This window comes from Cibotium barometz, chromosome 16 (assembly GCF_041138505.1).
Source record: "Cibotium barometz isolate CiBa-2024 chromosome 16, ASM4113850v1, whole genome shotgun sequence".
NCBI classification, from domain to species: domain Eukaryota; kingdom Viridiplantae; phylum Streptophyta; class Polypodiopsida; order Cyatheales; family Cibotiaceae; genus Cibotium; species Cibotium barometz.
In genome coordinates, this window is record NC_141061.1 from 12599642 (window position 1) to 12624489 (window position 24848).

The window sequence follows — 24848 nt, forward strand, 5'->3', positions numbered from 1 at the left end:
CATACCTATTTCGTCTTGGCAGATTATTAAAGGACTAAATCTTACTAGAGGATAATGAGATGCCGAGCTCTTGTGTGAAGGCCAAAAGATTGTTAAGTGTGATTGGCATGGGCTACAATTATATCCATGCTTGTCCCAATGATTGTATTCTATACTGACATGAATACACACATCTCATGGAATGTCCAAGTTGTGGGGCGCTTAGATACAGGCAAGATGTTCAAGGAAAAAAGGTTCCTGCACTATTATACCTCAGATAAAACATATGTTTAGGTGCAAATCTATAGCAAGTTTAATGACATGGCACATCAGTCTACTAGATCCATGGACAATGTCATGTGTGTCCTAGCTGATTTTCTCTCACGGAGTGTGAGGTCCCTATCCCCACTGCGCAACAAATTTAGGGGTGCTAGCAGCGGAAGTAGCACTTCTTGTACGGGGCAAGGTCTCACACTCCGAGACTCACCCACAGATATCCGGACAAGAGACTAATCTGTCAGTTCTTCCAAAACCGAACCTGGAAAAACTTCCCTTGCCCGGAAAGCACGGGCGATTCCTCCAAGATAACTTTTCTCTAACGTAGTCAAAAGCCTTAACTAACTAAACTGATCTGACTGAACCCGTAAGTATTAAAAGACTAAGGTCATGTAAAAGGGTAGGAGAAGGGTGTGTGTATGAATGGACTTATGGTCCACTAGCTCACCTATTTAAAGGTGAAGCTAGGAGGCATTTTGTATGGAGCAAGAAGCCTAGTTGTATTTGAGCAACTTAATAAGCAAGATATTTTCTTGTATTTTTGTGAGTCCCTCTCCTCCACACACTTGATCTAGCATGAGCACCACGAATTGTAACATGGTATCTAGAGCTTTGGTTGAGTAGGTTACATTTGTGGTGTAGAATAGGTCATTTGTCTTATCCTTTCACTTGTGGAGCTGAACCCCCTGGCAGTGGAGTCCCTCGAGCAACTTGTGGAGGAAAGAACTCATGGAATGATGAACTAGGAACTTGTAGAGGAGGCCCGGGCGCACATATTCGTACAGTTAATTAGTGGAATCATCTCCTCTCCGCCACGACATTCTGACTGCTTCAGCCCGGTGCAGTTTCTCTTGTGCAGCAGTTGCCGTACAGAAATTAGTCGCCTACAAGCAACTAGAGGATGCATAGCCTTCGGGCTTTTGAAGCCCAATGTGTCAAGGAGCTATAGCCCTAATTTCACCAATGGGGCTGTTCCATTCGTCTACTACAACAGAAAAACCAGGGCTGACTCCCTCAACTCCATTGAAGCTCTCCATTAAAGCTTCAAAACTTTTTCTTTTCTTGCTCTAATCCTCTCCACTTTGCTCTAATCACCTAAGTGATCTTGTGAGGGCTTTTTTCTGATCTTATTCTTGATTTTGAAGTGGTGGCCAACCACATGAGGTATTCATGAGCCTCATTCTCATCAAGCTCCATCATCAATACCATCTTCAAGTTCACAAAGTTTTTCAAAGTGTGCTTATGAGCACCAATAGTGTTGATTAACACTAGAAGCTTCTAATCCAGCACAGGGGAGTTATTCCAAAGTGTTTTTAAACACTAAGAGTGTTCTTAAACACTAATGGTGAATCTAATCACCAACACAAGTATCATTAGATACTAATCATGTGCTTTTAAGCACTAATAGTGTTACTAAACACTAATGGTGATTTTAATCACCAAAGAAAGTGTTCCTTAATACTAATTAAGCTCTCTAAATCAGTATTCATGGTTGGGCACAAATCCTAAGTGCTAAACCATAAGCTTAACCATCTTAGTCTCCTATTTATGCAACATCCTTGGCTTGATTAAGGGTTGTTGCACTCTGATAAGCCTTTCTCTTTCTAATTAAGCCTAAATATCATAAATTTTTGGTTTTTACCTCTTCATATATCAGCCCATTACTCTCTAATAACCTCCTTCAATACCCAATGTCAAAGGAAAACACCCAAATCAAGAAGTTCTCGGGAGAGGGCTTCCACACTTGGCAAGTCCTTGTCAAGTACAAGATGATGTCCAAAGGTTTTTGGCCATTCATCTCTGGCACTAAGGTTATTGATCGAACTAAGGCTGAAGATATTGAAGATGATGAGAGAGCACAAGCCATCATCATGCTTCATCTTGATGAGGCTCTCATTCACCATGTGGACCAGCTTCCAACTGCAAAGGAGAAATGGGATGAGCTTGATAAGCTCTATGGAGCTCATGGTAAGAATTCCAAGATCTCACTTAAAATTAAATTTTTCAACTTGGAACTCAAAGAGGGAGACGGAATTGGAGCCTTCATCTCTCACTTGAAGGGCCTTATGGCTCAACTTGCATCAGTAAATGCGAGAATGGATGAAGATGATGCAGTGGCTATTTTGTTCAAATCAGTCAAGAAGGTGTACCCCACCTTAGTCACCACCCTGAAGAACATACCTAATCCCACCCTCGAAGGAGTCATTCAATCAGACTTGTCTTGATGAAGAAAAGAGACCAAAGGGAGGAGCTGAATCTTCAAATGCAACCACTTCATCGAATAACGAACAAGCTTTGTTCCATCATGTAAGGTTTCCCCCTTCCAAAATAAGGAGAACACTTAAGATAGTCCACTAAGTCTTAACTTGGAGAAAATTTCCTACTCATCGACACCTTGACCATGTAGAGATTCAAGGATATGATTCATAGGTAAGAACTAATTCTATCCCGCAGGGGGAGCGTGGTCTTCTAAAAATCAAATCACCCATAGGGCAATTGATCATAAATTGGGCAACTACAAGACTTGATTTCTAGAGGCAACGCTTTTTTTCTCATCCATGCAAGGCACAGCCGCCTAGTCTCCTAGAATAGAATTGCCCGAGAACCTATTTATCTAACGTAGGGCTTTCACTTAATATATTGGAAAGCTACCCGACTAATCGGGTCCACCCGTCCGTAGGATGGTGCCGTCGCGGGGCATTCCATCCTCCCACTTTCCACCCTACTCATGCGTCAATTTGTTTTTTCTAATTAATTCTACCACACTGTTTGACATAAATAAATGTTCCTTAATCAAGGCCCTTTTCACGAGGTTTATTAAAACAGCCTTTTTCCACAATACAATAATGCTAAGACAAGATTTAAAAGAAAAGTTTATACATGAATCAATTTCATATAAGCCAAACCGACTCTCTTATTCTTTTCCTTTATACCGCCGATGATCTAGAATTCAGCCTTCTAGCCGGGCAAAACCCTACGGGACCATACACCTCATCGTCGGCCGCTGGCGAGGACTCAAGCCGGCCTGTCGCCCTCTCAAGCTCCATCGCTCGATCCTCCCACCCCTTAGAGGGATGTCTGCGCACTAGGGTGGGCTAATTCACCGCACTAGCCTGGGCCCTCAGAACTAGGCAGAATCACAATCACTCGCCTCAATCGGCAAACCTCATTCTCCCAATGGTATGAGGGATACCATGGGTCAACTCCGGGCCTTACTAATGTCTCCGTCGTCCGGCTACACAAGCACAAGAATGGGGCAGCGTCAAGGCAGGGAGAAGTTGTACCTGTACCTTAATTTAACCAAGATAACAATCCATTTACTCACTAAACCATAGGACTAGGATCCATGTCACCTTCTTAAGAAAACAATCCTTTTCACAAAGATTTTAGCATTTCAACTTGAGATTGCGATAAGACATTCTTTATTAAGGCATGTGCTGTTGTTTAAAAGAATACAAACTTTAAATAGTAAATTAATCAAATAGACCACTATTAACAATTAATAGAGAAGCCGGGGCCATACCTCAACCCCTAAGAATGATATATAATTGAAAAACAAAATATGTATATACCTTATAGAAATTTATCGTTTATCGTTGCCTTTACTCGTTAATAAGAGCTTTAGAACTTGACATATGAGAATAGAGTCTTCTAATACCTTGTCTTTTGATTGAAATCATCCAATAATCTCCAAGCTTTATCTCCTCTTACTCATACTGTGACTCTTCTCTCTTTCTAAGGTCTATGGCAAAATAGTCTTCTTCTCTTACAGGGCTACGAGATACTATTCTTTCTCTAAAAGAAAAGCTATGGAGTTTTGGTCTCTTCCTCCGAAAGACCATAGCAATCTAAGCTTCTTTTCTAAGATATTAGATAAGAATGAAGGGATATATACATCTCAAACTCTAGGATTACGTTGAGGCTACTTGCTGCCTTCTCACAGATTTCTCTGTGTAGAGACCCTAACAGAAACAGCAAATTGTTTCGACCATAACTCTCTGATAAAAACTCAGAATATGGTCGTATAACCAGTCAAAAGAACGGGAAGGCATCTGGTCTATAAGTTAGCGTAGGTAGAATAGGCAAAAACGTCTGTATATAGCCACAAATGCGCCATCTTTAGAAACGCATTGTTTTTCCACATTTTTAGTACGCATTGTGAAGAGTATAATCTCCGAAATATACCACCATACTTGCTAGGTGCTTAACATTCCAAGTAAATGAAAACACACACCTTATATAGTGACATTTGGATTTAATATCTTTCACATCGCCAACGACACAGTAAATAGAATGACAATTATCATCCATAGGTAGCTCATTTAAAGCAAATGAAAAAGGGTCTCCTTCCATATCTCTATGTACTTGGGCATTCGGATGTTCATGAAAGGTTCTTGAAGTACCGTAGCATTGGCATGCTCTATCTCTTGAATCTACGTGGATTTCACCATGGAATCCTCTATGCTCCTAATTTTCAACCCTTCCAAATGTTTCAATTTCATTTTCATTAAAGTAATCCGTTAAATAAAAAAGATTTTGTTTTCAAATGCAAGCCCTTGTCTATGAACGATTATAGCGAGACACGTGTTGCATCCAAAATTCGAAGCCGACGAACTTGGTTCAAACTCAAGTATATATAGCTACTAACCATCTTCAATCTCCTTCGAAACACAAACTAACGAATACTAACTTTCTTTTTATAAACATTCTTAACTTCAAACAGCAAAATAATATTACCTTATTACATTTATTCTACTTCAATAGCCATTATCACACATGTGACCCTCTACTCTAGATAGACTCGGTTCAATAACAATGTAATTCTTAGAGAACTTTTTAATACATAAGTGAGTATAACATGTACAATCCATCTCCTATAAAGAGATAAAGTGTAATAACATATACAATGAGAGAGATAGATAGATAGTGACAGAGAGAGAGAGAGAGAGAGAGAGAGAGAGAGAGAGAGCGAGAGAGAGAGAGAGAGAGAGAGAGAGAGAGAGAGAGAGAGAGGAAATGGATGTTGAGACACATGAAAAAAGTGTGAGAACAAAATATAAAAGAAGTATTAAATTTTAGAAAATAGAAAATTCATAAATATCACCAAAATGGAGAGTCAAATTTCAAAGTTGCAATACAATTTGTCCCTTGAGTAAAAACATCATTACTCTCACAAAATCTCTAGGGAACTATCTGGGCTTCTAACATACAACTCATCTTTTTCATAATAGCATTGAGTCGATTAATAGATATCTTAAGACTCAATACCTCCAAGCCTAAAGTACGTACTTACTCTTTTGGGTAGAAGCATGTTAATGTGCTATGCTTTTTATGCTAGTTCACATGTGTGAACAAGCATTCCTAGTTAGCATAAGTTTAGGCATGTAAGTCACTATATTAGTAATCATATTTAGTAATCATATTTAAAACTTCTGGCTGATACAAAAAGTTTAGGCATAAGTTTAGGCATGTAAGTCACTATATTAGTAATCATATTTAAAACTTCTGGCTGATACAAAAAGCTCAAATGAGCACTTCAAAAAAAAAGAATAATCAATGAAAGTTGTGGTATATTGAATTACGAGCTAGTCTTTGAAGCCAGTTAGCACGGGCGTTATAGCGGAGTGGTGGGGTGATGAAGTGCAAAGGCCAGAGCACCATGGAGCCCGCAAGCAAGGCGGCGCATTCGCGTTCTCCTATACCCAGAAAACGTAGAGCCGCGCCGCCTTCTCCTATACACAGAAAACGTAGAGCCCCTTTTGCTTCTCCATCTCCCTGCAAAAGCGCAAAGCGATCTCAAGGCTCCCCAATGTCCCTCTCGGGTACTCTCTCTCTCTCTCTCTCTCTCTCTCTCTTGTGCAGGCTCTGTGTGTTTTCTCTTCTACTTTCAGCTTCAGTACCACAAGAAGCTCCATGCAATACAATTAACATGTCCATGCAATATAGTTGAGCACATTTCCCTTTACAGTTGAGCACATTTCCCTTTGATGTGTACAGGCCGATGGAAAGCTCCAAAGGTCTTGATCCCCATGCAGGAAAAATTCTGTACAACTTTGGTAGAGTTCAATGCTGCTTATGGCCTTTCCATGGAGGGTTTAGATCCCAAAATGGTTAGGTGGGAGCAGGTCACTGATGCTGAATGGTTCAGTGTTTTCAAACAAACAAAGGATCCCAGCCAATACCGCATCAAATGCAGCACCATCCACACCAAAATGTATGAGTCGATGATGAAACTGCACTACAATGTATACCAGAAGGCCCCAACCAACATGGAAATTTCCTCTGCATTTGCAAAGGGTTTCGTGAAAGAATTCAGTCCTGCCGTGATTGCAAGCGGGATAGCCATTAGGTTCAATTGGGCTGAGTTTGCAGTGCAGTACTTGCAGGATATTCGAGAGAAGGGCTATTATGAGGGCCATGTTAACAAGTGGAGACTACGCAATCTTCAGCTTCCAACTTTAAAAATTGAGGATGAGTCTGCTGACATCTGTGAGGAAAACATGGCACTGGCAGGAAAGAGTACTGCAAAATCTACCAAGGCCACACTTCAGCCTCATCAAGATAGTCGATAGGAGATGGAAGCTTCTTCATTTTGTGGGTTGGAGGAATGGCAGTGCATGAAGGCAGCTGTCCTTCAAATGAAAACACAGCTACATTATGAGAAACAGAATCTAAACAAAGTGCAAGAGGGCCTGGAACTTGCTAGGGCTTTGAATGCAAAAAATGCGAAGGTCACTCCTATTGTCACGGCCATGAGACAGAGGTTGCAAGCAGCTGAGATGGAGTTGCAGGCTCTATTGCAAAAAGCAATGATGTGGATGCTCGACGAAAGATGGATCTTGAAGTCAGAATAGAGACAACCAAAGACCCCATAGAGGCTATGGGGTTTCCTCTTCGTGAAGATGACCCCATAGATAGTGACATAGACATAACTTGTAAACTGGTAAGTGTCCGTAAGTTTCATCTCTGCACTTTATGTTTGGTACATGTGCTCAGGTAACTCATGTACTTACCATGCTCTTTTTGTCTTGGTTTTGTAGGTTGAGGTGGAAATTGCAAAATCCAAGGTGCAGAACTCTGAAAGCCAACTTGAACTTCTCATGCACATGCAGTCCAAGCTGCAAGGCTCGTTTCTCCAAACTGCCCTAACTAATCTAGCCCTTGCTAGTTTTATGAAGGATAGAGAGGTGCAAGACAGCATCGAAACAAACCTGTGTACTGGCTGTGGTCTGCCCCTTGAGGTCCAACCATTCCTTGCAATGGTCAAGCTCCCTTGTGAGCATAATTATCACCTTCTGTGCTTTGCTGCTACATGCTCCCTTGGGACTGTATGTAGGGCTCCCTTCTGCAAAAAAAGCATACCTACCGCATGGTTGTGCAACCTTGCAACACAACGACATCCAACCACACCAGAGATTGGTAAGAAACCATACTTGAATGTATGCTAGCATACAAGACATACAGTTTGCAAGCTTGATCATATTGGGAATAAAAGGTGTGCTAGTTAGCATAATGAATATGCTAATTAGCATGCCAGGTATGCTAGTTATCATACTAGATATGCTAGTTAGCATATACAGTATGATAGTTAGCATATTGCATATGCTAATTAACATATCCAGTATACTAGTTAGCATACTAGATATGCTAGTAGGATGCTAACTAGCATATACCGTATATGCTAGTTAGCATACCCTGCATGCTAACTAGCATCCTCGTTAGCATACTCTGTATGCTAACTAGCATCCTAGTAAGCATACCCTATATACTAACTAGCATAGCATATATGCTAGTTAGCATACCCAATACGCTAACAAGCATACCGGATATGCTAATTAGCATATCAAGTAGGCCTACTAGCATATCCAGTATGCTAACTAGCATACGGGATATGTTAACTAGCATGCTATAGCATACCAGATATGCTAAAAAGCGTATCTAGAATGCTAATAAACACAACGGATATGCTAGTTAGGATACTGGATACTGGATACGCTAACTAGCATACAAGATACGCTAATTAGCGTAACCAGTATGCTAACTAGCACACTGGATATGCTAGTTGGATGAGTGGATGCTAATTAGCATATCCAATATGCTAGTAAGCATATTGGGTATGCTTATTAGCATATCGGAGTTAGCATATTGAATGCTAATTAGCATATCCAGTATGCTAGTTAGCATATTGGATTGCTATCTGAAATGCTAATTAGCATACAGGATATGCTAATTAGCATATCCTATAAGCTAACTAGCATACTGGTTATGCTAATTAGCATACTGAATATGCTAGTTAGCATACTTGATATGCTATTAAGCATGTTGGATATGCTAATTGCCAATTTTTATATGCTAGTAAGCATTTTGGAGCATATTGGAATAGCTTAGAGGTTATAAGGTCTACTAGTTAGCATACTAGGTATGCTAGTTAGCATATTGGATATGCTTATTAGTATATTGGATATGCTAGCTGGAATGATAGTTAGCATACAGGATATACTAATTAGCATATCCAGTATGCTGGTTAGTATACTGGATATGCTAATTAGCATATCCTGTATGCTAACTAGCATACTGGATATGCTAATTAGCATACTTGATATGCTATTAAGCATGTTGGATATGCTAATTAGCATATACTGTGCTCTAGTAAGCACATAGAAGCTTTTAGGTACACTTGAATTGCTTAGAGATTATAAGGTTTACTAGTTAGCATACCTGGTATGCTTGTTAGCATACTTGATATTCTAGTTAGCATATATGATTATGCTAGCTAGCATACATGGGAATGCTAATTAGCATACTGGCCTAGCTGCACACATAGTTAGCATATGAAACATACTATGTAGCATACATGACATGCTTATAAAGGGTGTAATCAAAGATTTTTTTGTTGTAGGCCTCTCAAAGCCCCTACATGATGTGGGCAGTGTGCATGACACCAAAGGTAAGGGAAAGGCTACAACTGAGAACCCTTCGACTGAGAAGGGTGGTGAGCTAGATACAATGAATGAAGGAGTAGATGTGGGATCCCAGCAAATGCAAAGTGCAAGCATGAAAACAACAGAGGAAGGCGATGACGTGAGCAGTAAATCAGAAGAAGATGATTTTTTTGTCATGGTTCCTCATGCGCATGCCATGCCTGCTGCAACTGACACAGTAAAAACTTCTCAGCAGACAATGGCTAGTGCCAGTGCATCATGGGAAACATTGAAGACTAACAGCATAGAGGACCCGCAGGAAGTTGGTGATAACAGCCCTCTTGAGGGTTTTTTGCGAAAGACTAAGGCAAAGAGAAAAGTGGGCCCGGAAGAGGTACCTGAAGAAACTGCAAGCAATGGCTATGGTTCCCCAAAGAAGATGGAGGACAAAGCTGAAAGCACCAAAGGTGAAAAGAAAGCCACCCGCTCAAGAGCTTGCAAAAAACTGTGTTAAGACCTTTCCTTTTTTGCCCAGATTCTGTACTGTAAGCAGGCAACTGTCACTGTTCAGTTGTTTAGCCTTTACTTAGTGTTCCCATACCTATGCCCTTCACTCTTATGGCTATGCCATTTTGAAAACCTAATGCCTCTTGTGGCTGTCATGTAATTTTTTTTTATTTTCTCGGGGTGAAAATGTCTTTGTGTAATATAATGTTGAGCAACAGTCCATTATAATTTTCTGACAATCTATGAACTTCTTTACTTCGTATCGCTGTTTCTTTGTAGAGGAAAAGAAACTGGCATTAATTGCCTTGCCTGATGTAAATGCTGCCATGCAATGGCAGAAATTACGGAAATGGCGAATCCGCAAAGTCAAGCAGATAAGGAGACAAAAATTAGAGATTGAAAAGCGGCTTAAACGATATTCACAGCATGCTCATAGAATTTTTGAGCGCCTAAATTATGTTCACCCATCAGGGGAGGTTATATATGCTGAATGGTATCCGCTTCCAGACCCAATATGGATGCCTAAGCGACTGTGTGATGAAAAAGGATGCCGCTATCAAAAGTTGTTCTTTTACGATCTATTTGTTTGGCTTGAAAATGATGCCCGTGTGACCAAAGTGCACCATATTTACGATATTGCAAGCATAACAAGAATCAACATGCAAGGTGATGCATGATAAATAAATTCTTTTTTTATTAATGAGATAGTAGTCAAGGAGAACGATTACTTACATGCCAATCAAAATGTTTTGCAAGCTCCTCCTTCTCCTCTAGGAGGATAGTCTCACCATTATACTTTTCTTATGTTAATCAAGCCATCTACTCGAAGGAAAGGCAAGTAGTTGTCCACCAAGCTCCACCGGAGGGTATGGTAGGGTTCTTGTTGTTTGACTCCTTCTAAAATTTTGTCAGGCTACGATATGTTGTGTCTTGACGTCTTGATATCTTTCAATCCATTTAACCATGTCATTTGAGTTCAAGATGCAAAATTTATTGATCTTATCTCGTAAGGTATTGTCCATCGCCCTTACGAGCCCATTTTCTTGTGACTCTTCCCCAACTACTCTATCATCTTCAAGATGGCTCCATTGCTGAGGTATCTCTGGGTCTAATGTACTGAGAAATTCTATTATATAAACAAGAGATTCTTGTACAAGCCATCCTTCAGCCATACTACCCTCTGGCCGAGCTCGTTGTTACTGCACAAATCTCTTTAAGGTTTTCATGAATCTCTCTATAAAAATCATCCACCGACTATGCACAGTCCCTGTAATTGCAACGTCATCAAATGACATGAACTAAGAGATGCATATGAATGTTCAATATGCTTGTGTTGGTAGCAACTTTTTGCCATGCGTGATGTCATGGAAACCAGGATATAAATGAATGATATAGGATGTGAATGAATGTGTTAGCATGTGAACCGGGATGTGAATGAATGTGATAGCATGTGAATCAGGATGTGAATGAATGATATAGGATGTGAATGAATGTGATAGCATGTGAATCGGGATATAAATGAATGATAAGGGATGTGAATGGATGTGATGTCATGGGAATCAGGATGTAAATGAATGATACAAGATGTGAATGAATGTGTTAGGAAGTAAATCGAGATGTGAATGAATGATATACGATGTGAATGAATGTGATAGCATGTGAATTATGATGTGAATGAATGATATAGGATGTGAATGAATGTGATAGCATGTGAATCAGGATGTGAATGATATAGGATGTGAATGAATGTATTAGCATGTGAATCGGGATGTGAATGAATGATATAGGATGTGAATGAATGTGTTAGCATGTGAATCGGGATGTGAATGAATGATATAAGATGTGAATGAATGTGATAGCATGTGAATCGGGATGTGAATGAATGATAAGGGATGTGAATGGATGTGATGTGATGTGAATGACGTGAATGAATGTGTTAGCATGTGAATCGGGATGTGATCATTAAATGATTGTTTTAAAGACTTGAATCTGTGAAAAAGGCAATTTCATATTGGGAGTGTAAGTGGTGTGACTAGTTTTAAGTTTGCATGAATATCCGGCTAGGGGGCTTGGGAACTCTTTTCCGTGGTACCCAGGACAACCTAACCAAATTCTTAATTGGATCCCATCACTACAGTGGTTGGGCGGTTGGCTAACCCATGGGACTGGATGGGGTTAGGCTGGAATGGATCCCTAAATTGAGACTCAATTCTGTTCTGGTTCAATAGATGAAGTAAATCCCGGACAAAAATTGTTCTATGGAAAAGAATCAACGGATGTGCCTCTCAATGAGGAAAAAAGCATTAGTCTCTATGATCCAAGTACAATCTTTTCCCTGATCTGACTTTGGGACTTACTGTTACAATTCGTGGTGCTCATGCTAATCAAGTGTGTGGAGGAGAGGGACTCACAAAAATACAAGAAAATATCTTGCTTATTAAGTTGCTCAAATACAACTAGGCTTCTTGCTCCATACAAAATGCCTCCTAGCTCCACCTTTAAATAGGTGAGCTAGTGGACCATAAGTCCATTCACACACACACCCTTCTTCTACCCTTTTACATGACCTTAGTCTTTTAATACCCTCCCTCAATACCAACTATGAAAGAATTGGAATAGGTGGTATTGGACATAGGTTGCCTTTATAACATTAGGCGTACAAGGTTTAGAAATATAGGTGTTGTTACATTGAGATTTCAAACAGGTGCTCAGAGGAGTTAGAGGTTGATACAAAGTTAGCCTCTATCTCTTTGTTAGGACATTTAGAAGTGATATGTCCCATTTGTTTACACTTGTTACATTTCATTTTGTTGGGATATTTGATACAACAATTATTTACTAAATGACCCATCTTTTTGCAATGGGAACATCTTACTTTGACCACTTGATGTGTAAGGTCCCTCCCAAGCCATGTATGTATGTGTCTCTTTTAATATAGATTTCAACAATAAGGAAAGAGAGTGTAACTAGGGAAGAGTGAGACAACAAGGCTAGAAACATTAGGAAAGTGTTAGAATAAAAATATTAGCTCGAAAAATCCTAAAAGAAATAGAGGATTGGTGCAAGATTCATGTGAAGTAATGTGCATGATGAATAGAGGTATTCTACAAGACGATACTAAGATTATGAAATTGTTATCATAGGTTAGATTGCATAAAGAATTGATTCTCTTACGTTTTTCCATGATAATTTGTTAAGTACCATATTACATGGGGGTATAGAATAAGGAATTCGAAGGTTCATAGCATTTGAGAGATATATGGATGCATGAATTTAGGATAATAAGGCCAATTAACTTTAGAATAATAGACATTTTGGAGGCACAACAAAACAAGCCAAACACATGAAATAAGGGACTCAGAACAATGTTTAGATAAAAGAAGATTTTTACCTAGTGGGGACACCACTTTGAAAGAGACAAGAGGATTTACTTAGATACTACCCCAGCTCGCGAGATGAGGACATCTCGAATCTTTTAAGTGGGGGAGATTGTAAGGTCCCTCCCAAGCCATGTATGTATGTGTCTCTTTTAATATAGATTTCAACAATAAGGAAAGAGAGTGTAATTAGAGAAGAGTGAGACAACAAGGCTAGAAACATTAGGAAAGTGTTAGAATAAAAATATTAGCTCCAAAAATCCTAAAAGAAATAAAGAACATAAGAATAGTTCTATTAAGAGATAAGTATCTCCAAAAATAGAATTTCGAATTTAGGTGATAAGAGGTCATATTTAGAGTACTTTTACACATTTAGAGTCCATGCATACTAAAAATGTGGAAAAACAATGCATTTCTAAAGATGGCGCATTTGTGGCTATATACAGACGTTTTTGCTTATTCTGCCTACGCTAGCTTGTAGACCAGATGCCTTCTCATTCTTTTGACTAGTTATATGACCATATTCTGAGTTTTTATCAGAGAGTTATGGTGGAAACAATTTGCTGTTTCTGTCAGGGTCTCTACACAGAGAAATCTGTGAGAAGGCAGCAAGTAGTCTCAAGGTAATCCTAGAGTTTGAGATGTATATATCCCTTCATTCTTATCTAATATCTTAGAAAAGAAGCTTAGATTGCTATGGTCTTTCGGAGGAAGAGACCAAAACTCCATAGCTTTTCTTTTAGAGAAAGAATAGTATCCCGTAGCCCTGTAAGAGAAGAAGGCAATTTTGCCATAGACCTTAGAAAGAGAGAAGAGTCACAGTATGAGTAAGAGGAGATAAAGCTTGGAGATTATTGGATGATTTCAATCAAAAGACAAGGTATTAGAAGACTCTATTCGCATATGTCAAGTTCTAAAGCTCTTGTTAACGAGCAAAGGCAACGATAAACGACAAATTTCTATAAGGTATATACATATTTTGTTTTTCAATTATATATCATTCTTAGGGGTTGAGGTATGGCCCCGGCTTCTCTATTAATTGTTAATAGTGGTCTATTTGATTAATTTACTATTTAAAGTTTGTATTCTTTTAAACAACAGCATATGCCTTAATAAAGAATGTCTTATCGCAATCTCAAGTTGAAATGCTAAAATCTTTGTGAAAAGGATTGTTTTCTTAAGAAGGTGACATGGATCCTAGTCCTATGGTTTAGTGAGTAAATGGATTATTATCTTGATTAAATTAAGGTACAGGTACAACTTCTCCCTGCCTTGACGCTGCCCCGTTCTTGTGCTTGTGTAGCCGGATGGCGGAGACGTTAGTAAGGCCCGGAGTTGACCCATGGTATCCCTCATACCATTGGGAGAATGAGGTTTGCCGATTGAGGCGAGTGATTGTGATGCTGCCTAGTTCTGAGGGCCCAGGCTAGGCGGTGAATTAGCCCACCCTAGTGTGCAGACATCCCTCTGAGGGGCGGGAGGATCGAGCGATAGAGCCTGAGAGGGCGACAGGCCGGCTTGAGTCCTCTCGTCAGCGGCGGCCGACGATGAGGTGTATGGTCCCATAGGGTTTTGCCCAGCATGTAGAGGCTGGAAGGCCGAATTCTAGATCATCGGCGGTATAAAGGAAAAGAATAAGAGAGCCGGTTTGGCTTGTATGAAATTGATTCATGTATAAACTTTTCTTTTAAATCTTGTCTTGGAATTATTGTACTGTGGAAAAAGGCTGTTTTAATAAACCTCGTGAAAAGGGCCTTAATTAAGGAACATGTTTATTTATGTCAAACAGTGTGGTAGGATAAATTAGAAAACAAATTGACACATGAGTAGGGTGGAAAGTGGGAGGATGGAATGCCCTGACGGCACCATCCTACGGACGGGTGGACCCGATTAGTCGGGTAGCTTTCCAACATATTAAGTGAAAGCCCTACGTTAGATAAATAGGTTCTCGGGCAATTCTATTCTAGAAGACTAGGCCAGCGGCTGTGCCTTGCATGGATGAGGAAAAAAGCGTTGCCTCTAGAAATCAAGTCTTGTAGTTGCCCAATTTATGATCAATTACCCTATGGGTGATTTGATTTTTAGAAGACCACGCTCTGCCTGCGGGATAGAATTAGGTCTTACCTATGAATCGTATCCTTGAATCTCTACATGGTCAAGGTGTCGATGAGTAGGAAATTTTCTCCAAGTTAAGACTTAGTGGACTATCTTAAGTGTTCCCCCTATTTTGGAAGAGGGGAACCTTACATGATGTGACAAAGCTTGTTCAATATTCGATGAAGTGGCTGCATTTGAAGATTCAGCTCCTCTCTTTGGCCTCTTTTCTTCATCAAGACAAGATTGAATGACTCCTTCGAGGGTGGGATTAGGTATGTTCTTCAGGGTGGTGACTAAGGTGGGGTACACCTTCTTGACTGATTTTAACAAAATAGCCACTGCATCATCTTCATCCATTCTCGCATTTACTGATGCAAGTTGAGCCATAAGGCCCTTCAAGTGAGAGATGAAGGCTCCAATTCCGTCTCCCTCTTTGAGTTCCAAGTTGAAAAATTCAATTTTAAGTGAGATCTTGGAATTCTTACCATGAGCTCCATAGAGCTTATCAAGCTGATCCCATTTGCAGTTGGAAGCTGGTCCACATGGTGAATAAGAGCCTCATCAAGATGAAGCATGATGATGGCTTGTGCCCTCTCATCATCTTCAATATCTTTAGCCTTAGTTCGATCAATAACCTTAGTGCCAGAGATGAATGGCCAAAAACCTTTGGACATCATCTTGTACTTGACAAGGACTTGCCAAGTGTGGAAGCCCTCTCCCGAGAACTTCTTGATTTGGGTGTTTTCCTTTGACATTGGGTATTGAAGGAGGTTATTAGAGAGTAATGGGCTGATATATGAAGAGGTAAAAAATAAAAATTTATGATATTTAGGCTTAATTAGAAAGAGAAAGACTTATGAGAGTGCAACAACCCTTAATCAAGCCAAGGATGATGCATAAATAGGAGATTAAGATGGTTAAGCTTATGGTTTAGCACTTAGGGTTTGTGCCCAACCATGAATACTGATTTAGAGAGCTTAATTAGTGTTAAGGAACACTTTCTTTGGTGATTAAAATCACCATTAGTGTTTAGCAACACCATTAGTGCTTAAAAGCAAGGTGATTAGAGCAAAGTGGAGAGGATTAGAGCAAGAAAAGAAAAAGTTTTGAAGCTTTAATGGAGAGCTTCAATGGAGTTGAGGGAGTCAGCCCTGGTTTTTCTGTTGTAGTAGACGAATGGAACAGCCATTGGGGCTGAAATTAGAGCTGTAGCTCCTTGACACATTGGGCTTCAAAAGCCCGAAGGCTATGCATCCTCTAGTTGCTTGTAGGCGACTAATTTTTGTACAAACTGCTGCACAACAGAAACTGGACCAGGCTGAACCAGTCAGAATTATTAGGGAAAAAGGGAGCTCATTTTGGAGCCTTTTATGGTTTGGAAAAATAAGCTCTCAACCAATGAACAGAGGGCCAACGTAACGTTGGAAATTCATAAAAATAAGAGAAAATAGATAAAAGAAACAATATTTTATGTAGGTACAAGCATGCTACATTAATGTGGAGATTGGTTTTTTATTCTCACAAGATCTTTGGACATGAAGATAGAATCTAGTCTGACATTTTCTCTGACAAGGGCCTTCCCGCTTCCACCTTCCTTTGAACTTTGAAATGTTGTGCTGCCTTTCCTTCGAAAGGTCTACCATTCTACACCACTGCCTCATTGTGCAGCAGCCTCTTCTTTTCCAAAACTGCTCCCTTGATCCTTGGCTTAGAGTAAGATGTTTCTTGTCAACTATCTGTCTGCCCACTTTCTCTTTCTTGAAACTTCAGTTTGTTATCTTGTTTACATTACTTTGCTGTGGTTACAGATTCACAAGGTCTCCATGGTGAATAAAAACTATGGCCATTCTTGTGGAAGACGCTCTGTGGATGATAATGCTATGAAGGCAGAATTATACCACACATCCTTACCCCGTCGACCTGCTTCTTCTATTTCTTCTCTTCTATTTCTTCGGTAGAGAATTTAAGTACAGTCAAAACGGAAGGAACTTGGGAAAGGTTTACTGTTTCGAAAGGAGCATGGGTGCTCATGCAACCTAGCAAAAGAAAGAGACCCTAGACAAAAAACATTTTCTTGGCATCATGGAAGGGAAGAGTACGAGATTTTAAAATCACCAGAGGGAAGATATCAGTGAAAGAAGTTTTGATTCAGCATGTGTACATGCATAAAGAACTTGTCTTGCGAGACTATCCAAATGATCTTCTGCAACACAGGCCTAATTGTATATTTTTCTATTGTGGTTTTGTTCTTTATGAGGTGTATGGATTTTTAAGACAAAGCTTTCTTTCTTTGCTTATTGACATTCTTGTGTTATTTTATTTCAGATTTATACCCTTCATCGTATGAGACATGGCAAAACATCGATTGTATTCTGAGATTTATAGATGTTTTGCATGGATCGATAGGAGAACAACAATATCAAGATCAATGTGCAACAGAGCTAGCTCAATCCGGTATATTTTTTATTGATCATTTTTATCAGTTGCTGGACAATGCAAACACACATGGTGTGTTAAGAAAACAAGACCTTCCGGCATGGAATTCAGTGGATTGGCCTCTCCCACATTTTAGTGTTACAGAGGCATATAGGGCCAAGCTTTTCAAAGAAGTATAGAAAGCTCTGAGGTCCAATATTGCCACAAGGATAATAAAAATTTCTTTATGCATGCCTCTCACAATTTTTGTAGACTTGTTTAATACCTTTCCAGTGAAGGTTTCAAAAACAATGTTCACAGTTAAAGCAACAAGTCTGGCATGCATGCCACAATTTTTGGATAAAGGTTGGGATAAGAAGACATGTAGTTCAGTGTTTTGTGAGGTTGTCCAACCTTCTATGCAACTGAAGTACATGGTTGCATCACAAAATTTCATTTTTTCTTTTTATTATAAGCGCAGTCGAATGCTAGGTACAAAACTAGTCCCAATGGATCAAGATGAAGATTCTTTTGGTGCAGAAAATAAACTTCTTGATATTGATGTTGTTGAGAATGGTGATGTGCTAGTCAATATCTCATTAAGACAATGTTGCTCCCTAGCTCAATTGCGCAATGATATTCTATTTGAGACAGAAGGTTCTATTTCAAAGGACTTTTTATTTATCTACAACAATAAAAAGGTATACCATGTGACTTATCCTAGTCTCATTAAGCATTGCTATTAGTTTACTTTACCCTATTGTTTCATATTGCTTTTTTGTAGGTGCTCAAAAGAAGAGAGAGTTCAATAAAATGCAAAGACATTGAAAATTTAAAAATTGAGATAACACAGACTCCATAAACAAAGGTATTATATTCAATAAAGTAAAATTCTATACAGAAGTGTTTAATTATATATGTAGAACATATTCTTGACAACAATTTTCTATTTATCTACAGGCTGATCTAGAGGCTGCTCTACATGGTCCAAGCTCACCGTATCATCTTTATTTGGAGAATCTATTTTCTGCTGCTCGATCCTGTCGTACAGTCTCTTGGTGCTGCTCCATTGTCTCCTCTACTGCCCCTGGAGCATCTGTTTGCTACTGCTCCATCATCTCCTCAATAACATCAGCAGGAGCAGGTCCTTGTTCTTGTGGCTTCTCCTCATTAGCACTAGGTCCTTGTTCCTGTGGCACCACATCTGCATCATTTGTGTCATCAAGGTGTATGACACCTTCTCGGACTTTAGAGCTCTCACCCAACTCGACAGTAGCTGGTACAATAGGTTTGGGGGAGGCATACTTCAAAAACTTCCAAATTATATCAGCTCTGAAACTATACACATAGTTCGAGCTGAAGCTATCTTCTCTCATCTGCAATGAGATATGATGATTTAGAACACTTTGTACCAATATCAAATTTTTTGAAGCTAAATGAAAATTATTTTTTCTTACAAGCTCTAGCTGTCCTATCTCAAAATAGCTTGAAAGTATATATTTGGCACTAATCAACACTCTCCAGCCATAGCTACTTGAATCATCTTGTTGTGGTGTCTGGATAGTTGGAAAGATATGTTAGAAACTGTTAATATCTGAACAAAATAAAATTATTCAATAAGTTCAAAGGCATAGCATGAAATAGACATCAGTAGAGGGAACAACTTTCTACCTCTAAATCTATTGGCTCTATTGAATCCAAAAGATTGACATTAGGAGGACAGTGATCCAATGCATCTAGAAGTCTTCTAATACAATTGCAATACATATAATTCAGTTAGTGTGCATTAAATCCAAATAATGAAGTTTAAAGTTAAAAATAGCACACAAACCACTTACAATTTCACCTCTCTGTGTGTATTTCTAAGAGAGTTGAATAAAAAGCATTGCTTCTGCTGGATGTCAATAGAAGCAAAGCTCCAGTGGTCACTGCATAAGGAAAAAAGCATTAAGAAATCAAAGGCTACAAGAGTACTCAATCTTGAAGAAAAATCCCAAAAGAAGCAGCCACCCACATACTTGTTATGGTATGGAAGTAGCAAAATATCAACATGATCAAAATCACAGTGTCTGAACCAATTGGAAATATCCATGGGAGTTTCCTTTGGATCTCTTAACTTGAAGGCAGGGATTTCACTGACATAAACGAGAACATGTGAACATGTTAATAACATATGTTAATAACACAAAAAATCTTGTGATCACATGTTATATTCACAAAGCTTTCACAAGGGCCTAAAAAAAATATCTTTGTCGGGCATAAAAAATCTTCTTAGGTGGCCACTGACCTGCTATTATGTGAAGATGGTAACATGAGAACATGTGAATAGCTTCTTCCCATGTGTAGGCAAGCTTTTAAGGGGTTCCCAAATGGCAAGTGACCTGTTATTTTGTGAACGGTAACATGAGAACATGTGAATAACTTGTTCACATGTGTTATTATCACAAACAATCTTGTGATCATGTGAATATTAAATCTCTGCTTGAAGGAAATTGCAGGATCAATAATATGAACTGTATGCTGTACAGCATGGTTCAGCCAGCTTCTCATCATGCTACATTGGACAAAACAATAATTAGGGTAAGGTGTAAGGGAGGAGGTACAATAAGGACTGTTTTGCAAACAAATGTAAAATAAAAGACACTTACTAGAGCATTGCAAGAATGATAGTATCTGAGCAATACTCATTCTTATGAGCCAATGCTGCCAAGCATGCTTTTGTCAAGTCAAAATTATTCTCTGAAAAATCATCTTCAACATGGACAACTATGTTAGGGCCCAGCTCTTGCAACCTTCTCTGTATCTGCAGCTCCATCTGTACAGTCTCCACATCTATAGCAGATTTGGATTCTTCTATTTGCTGCTTCAGTGACTCCTCATAAGCAGCTTTCCCTCTGGTGCTCTTTAAGTGGGTCACTTCAACAACCTTCACCTTGTCTCCCTTCAATTTCCTTGTAGGTGGAATTAATAATATGTCTCTCATTTTTATGTCCTGCCATTCCACAGGATGGACCAGCTTGTCATACCTCCATCTCACTCTGGACAATGTGTTGAAGTCCTTGGCCATCAAAGTTACCCTGTGAGCATGGGCTGCTACAAGCATTGCATCTTCAAAGTAATTCTCCAAATAATCCTCTGCCATTTCCTGTAAGGAAAGAATGGCAGTCCTGTTCCACCTGAAACCAAGGTGCCAGCTATCACAAATTTCTCTCACTAGCCTCTGAAAAGGTGCCTTGGGGATTGCAAAGCCTATAGCTTTTTATTGTTTCCTGATCTCCTTTAGCACACCTGCAGAATGTTTTAACCTCTTGGACTTTTGCTGCAGCATGCTCATTGGCTTCCCCTTCCTGCCATGTGCAACTCTTCCCTTTGGAGGCACACTAGATTCCTTGATATCAGCCCCAGCTGCTGTTGGTGCAAGCCCTGGCCCCTTGCCCAGACCTCCTTACAGTTGCCTTGGTTCTTGCCATCACTCTGAAAAGCTGCATACAAAGCAATAGAAAAATATTACAACCATGGAGAACATGGAATGATAAAAGAAGGTAATGACAAATTGGATAAAGCAAAATTGAACAATTTGTAACAAAACGCGATTATGATAATTTGAAATTTCTAACAGCTCACCATCGCGTTTTTCTACAAATACTTGAAACAACATGCTATTGCATTCCTACAGTGAATTCTCTGTCTTTGCAACTATAAACAATATGTATTGAGTTTATGCAAGGAGTATGCAGCCTTCCTAGAAAGATACAAAATCACAATGAAAGGGTGGATGAAGAAGCATTTTCAAATTTGCAACAAAATGTGATTTGGACTGTTTGAGATTTCTAAAGCCCTCTCCTCGCGTTTTACTACAAATTCTTGAGGCAGCATACTTGAGCATGCCTTTAGTCATTTCAGTGTGTATACAGCTTGGTGCAACATGGATTGAGCCTATAGAAAGCAAGAAGTGATCAAGCTCTCACTCAACAGGCCCAAGTAAAAAGTCTTCTTGCTTCTACATGCAGTGGAAAAAATCTAAGAAATGCATATAATATTTATCATAATATCTAACCTACATCACATCAATCAGTACCTTACCCTAATATACTATTAAACAAGAAGAGAAGGAAATAGATTGTCTTACTGACCTGGAAGCTATCTGTAGGTGTGCTGTGCTGATGATGAGTATCCTGTGCTGGGGATGAACCTCTGCTGGCTGGTCTGGATGCTGATGGTGTAGAGTAGGGAGGTAGAGATGCAAGAGAACTGAGTTAGGAGAGTAGATTATTGCAAAATACAAATAAAGGAGCTATTAAATACCACACGTGTGAAATGTAGTCGTTTTCTAACACGTGTGGGTCCCACCTAGATCTTTTGGAATTTGAAATTTGACGCGTGTGAGTCACTTTTTGCCTTGGAAATTGTGCCAATCATGATTTCATAATCAGATCCATTAACACTCTTCCCTCCCCGTCTTGCATCCCTGCCAGCACCCTCCCATTATCCTTTTCCTTCCCACTCTGATCACTTCCTACCCAACACACTCCATCCACTCTGCAACCTGTCTGAAGACTACTACCACTGCCAGATCTCCAGGTTACCTGTGCTGCAGCTCAAGTTTGGAAGAGAGCAAGAGAATCAACAGGGCAACTCCAACAGTATGGAAGAGGAAAAGAAAGGTGAGAGATCTATACCCTTTCCAATGTTTTCTGATATATATTTCTTAAATCTATAGAATTCTTGAATCTCAGTGCCTAGGAATCTGGTAGATCACCCTAGGATTTGATTAGAGATGGATATGAATAGGACTTAGAATTTTGCAACAAAATGCAAGGAGAGTGCTTTATATTTCCCAAATGCTCCAAATCGCGTTTTCCTACAAATTCTGATATTAGTTTCAGTTTTTATTTCTTCCTATTTGTTTTGCTCTCTTTTGCACTGGGGAATTCCTCCTTGTGCCATTCACTGTCCAAAACATTGTGAGATGTCCCTAGCTTTTGATTGGAGATGGATGTTAATAGAAATGTAGAATTTGCAACAAAATGCGAGGAGAGCACTTGACATTTTTCAAATGGTTCTGCATCGCGTTTTGTTGCAAATTCTTGTGTCCCTTTTGGTTTTCATTGTTTCCTCATTGTTTTGATTTCTATATCCCTGGGGATTTCTTTCTTGATGATGAGAAAAGTTTTTGCTTTGGAACAGTTGATTCTTAGGCACCTCCTTTCAAGAGGAAGCTGGACTTTTTTGCTGCTATACTCAGACCACAGCAATCACCAGGTGATTCATGTGTGCTCATGAAGAGAGTTGCTTGGTGATATCCTATACATTACCTGATTGCATATGTCAGCATATAGAATTCATGGTTTATAAATTTTTGTTCAGGCAAAAGCAAGAGACTAGAGCAAAAAGGTGAGTCTTCCCTTTCAAAAGAAAGGGAACCAGAAGAGGACAAATCTCCAGATTTGCTCCTATTTGACTTTCTTCACAAGTGCAAGGCTCAGAGGAACTTCCACATATACCACAATATTTTCAACAGGGAGTTCACTATGAGCTCTGTTTTGGAGTATCACAGAGATTTTCTTTCAGACCATTGGGATACCTTCAAACAACTGACAGAGGCAGGAAGGATTGTGGAAGGTGAAAAGGTTTTTGTGCATTTAAATCATATTGTCTCCATTGACAAGCTGAGGTACCATGTGAATAGAAGGTTTGACAGCCTGCCTGAGGAATATAAATTCAGCTATAACTTGCACACCAGAAAGTGTAGAGTGCTTGAGGAAAACATGGCATTCCTTATGTACATTGTCTTCCAACAGCAATCTCTAGAAGAGCAAGGGAAGGAGGCTGAAGAAGAAGATATATCTGTAGCAGAGGTAAAAGAGGATATTCCTGTGGCAACAGATATGGCAGAGCAGGAAGAAGATATCAACCTCGAGGATGAGGGGCTGCAAGTGGCTGCTCTTGACCTTGTTCAACTGAGGACTGAAACTCTTAGGGTAGCACAGCCAGTTGAAGATTTTGATGTTCAGAGCAGCAACTATGCAGTGCCCATGCTTCCAGGTGTCTTGATTGGTGGTAAAGATTATGTTTTCCTCCATGATATAGAGTGTATGCTCAATTTGAGGGAGGACTATGCCATTTCCCTTATTGCCCAGGCTTTAAGGCTTGACAAGGAGGTTGGCATAGAGGATGACCATTCACTGCTAGCTTTGGAAACAACTTTTGATCCTGCAGAGGCCCTTACTATTTGTTTCAAAGAGGCTGAAAATTTCCAAGAGCCAGATGAAGCTGCCTTCCAGCTCACCCAGGAAGCTATGAATCTCTCAGCACTTCATAAGGAAAAGCTTAAAGAAGAGGCTGGGACTAGAGGAGAGAGGAATAAATCTTTGGAAAGATGAACTTCTTGTTGCTGATGAAAATGAGAAGGTATGATATTATTACTTCAAATCAAATACTTTATCTTATGTTTAAATGTTTTGTAGTTATGTATTATTGTCTCACTCCAATCTTTTGATACATGGCAGCTACAAATTGAGGATGACACATTCCTCCAGAGAACAAGTGGAAGCAGGCCGGCTGGGTTTGGCAAAATGTCAAGCCTAGCTCATTATATTCATGATCTAGGCAGTGCTAAGATCTTGATTTACCATAGGCAGTTGAGCAACAATGGAGAAGCCATTGTTTACTTCTTTAAATGTTTGTCTAGGGTTTTAGGTGGACATGATCTTCCATGGCAAAAGGAAAAGATCATTTTAATAGAGAGGTTGTCCGCCATAGATATATTTGGGGATTATGTGAATAAGCAGGCCTCTAGGGCCTCTTACTTTTTGTCTTACACTTCTTATGCATTAGCATGTGGTGTTAAGGAGCCCAAAATATAGAGGACTATGGAAAACACAAGCTCATAAGGTTTCGAGAGCCACCCATGATTGCATCAGGCTACACAATCCAAGAAGAAGAACACGTGGAGATAGCTGCTGAAGACAAGGATATCCCTCTCAGACAAGCAACAGAGGCAAGCATTAATAAACAGAAAGTCAACATCAAGCCAACAAGGAAGAAAAAGAGTCCAATCAAGTTCAAAAAGAGAGTTTCGACTCGCAGGCCTTGGGAGTAATAGGATTTAGTCTCAAATATAGCACAAACATTATGTTGAAGTTGAACTGATTTGTACAAAGTCTTTGATCCTCATCAGTTCCTTGTCCGTACGGACGATCAGTACCCTTTTGCATTTGTCCCATCACCATACGACACTTCAGTACTCTTCCCACACTCAGTAGCTTCTAAAAGC

At 39.5% G+C, this 24848-nt stretch overlaps 1 protein-coding gene and 1 pseudogene across 1 annotated transcript; both read left to right on the forward strand.

Moving 5' to 3' along the window:
- Positions 1-5914: 5914 nt before the first annotated feature.
- Positions 5915-6827, forward strand: LOC147630378 (uncharacterized). Its single transcript, XM_086810802.1, has 2 exons — positions 5915-6077; positions 6253-6827. Exons 1-2 carry the CDS (start codon positions 5915-5917, stop codon positions 6825-6827), a joined length of 738 nt encoding a protein of 245 aa, XP_086666928.1.
- A 3-nt stretch (positions 6828-6830) lies between these two features.
- Positions 6831-9768, forward strand: LOC147630379 (uncharacterized; annotated as a pseudogene).
- Positions 9769-24848: the final 15080 nt, after the last annotated feature.

Coding starts and splice junctions, on each gene's coding strand:
- LOC147630378 (XM_086810802.1), top strand. CDS start 5,915: ATGGAGCCCGCAAGCAAGGCGGCGCATTCGCGTTCTCCTATACCCAGA. Junction 6,078..6,252: donor CTCCCCAATGTCCCTCTCGG/GTACTCTCTCTC, acceptor TGATGTGTACAG/GCCGATGGAAAGCTCCAAAG.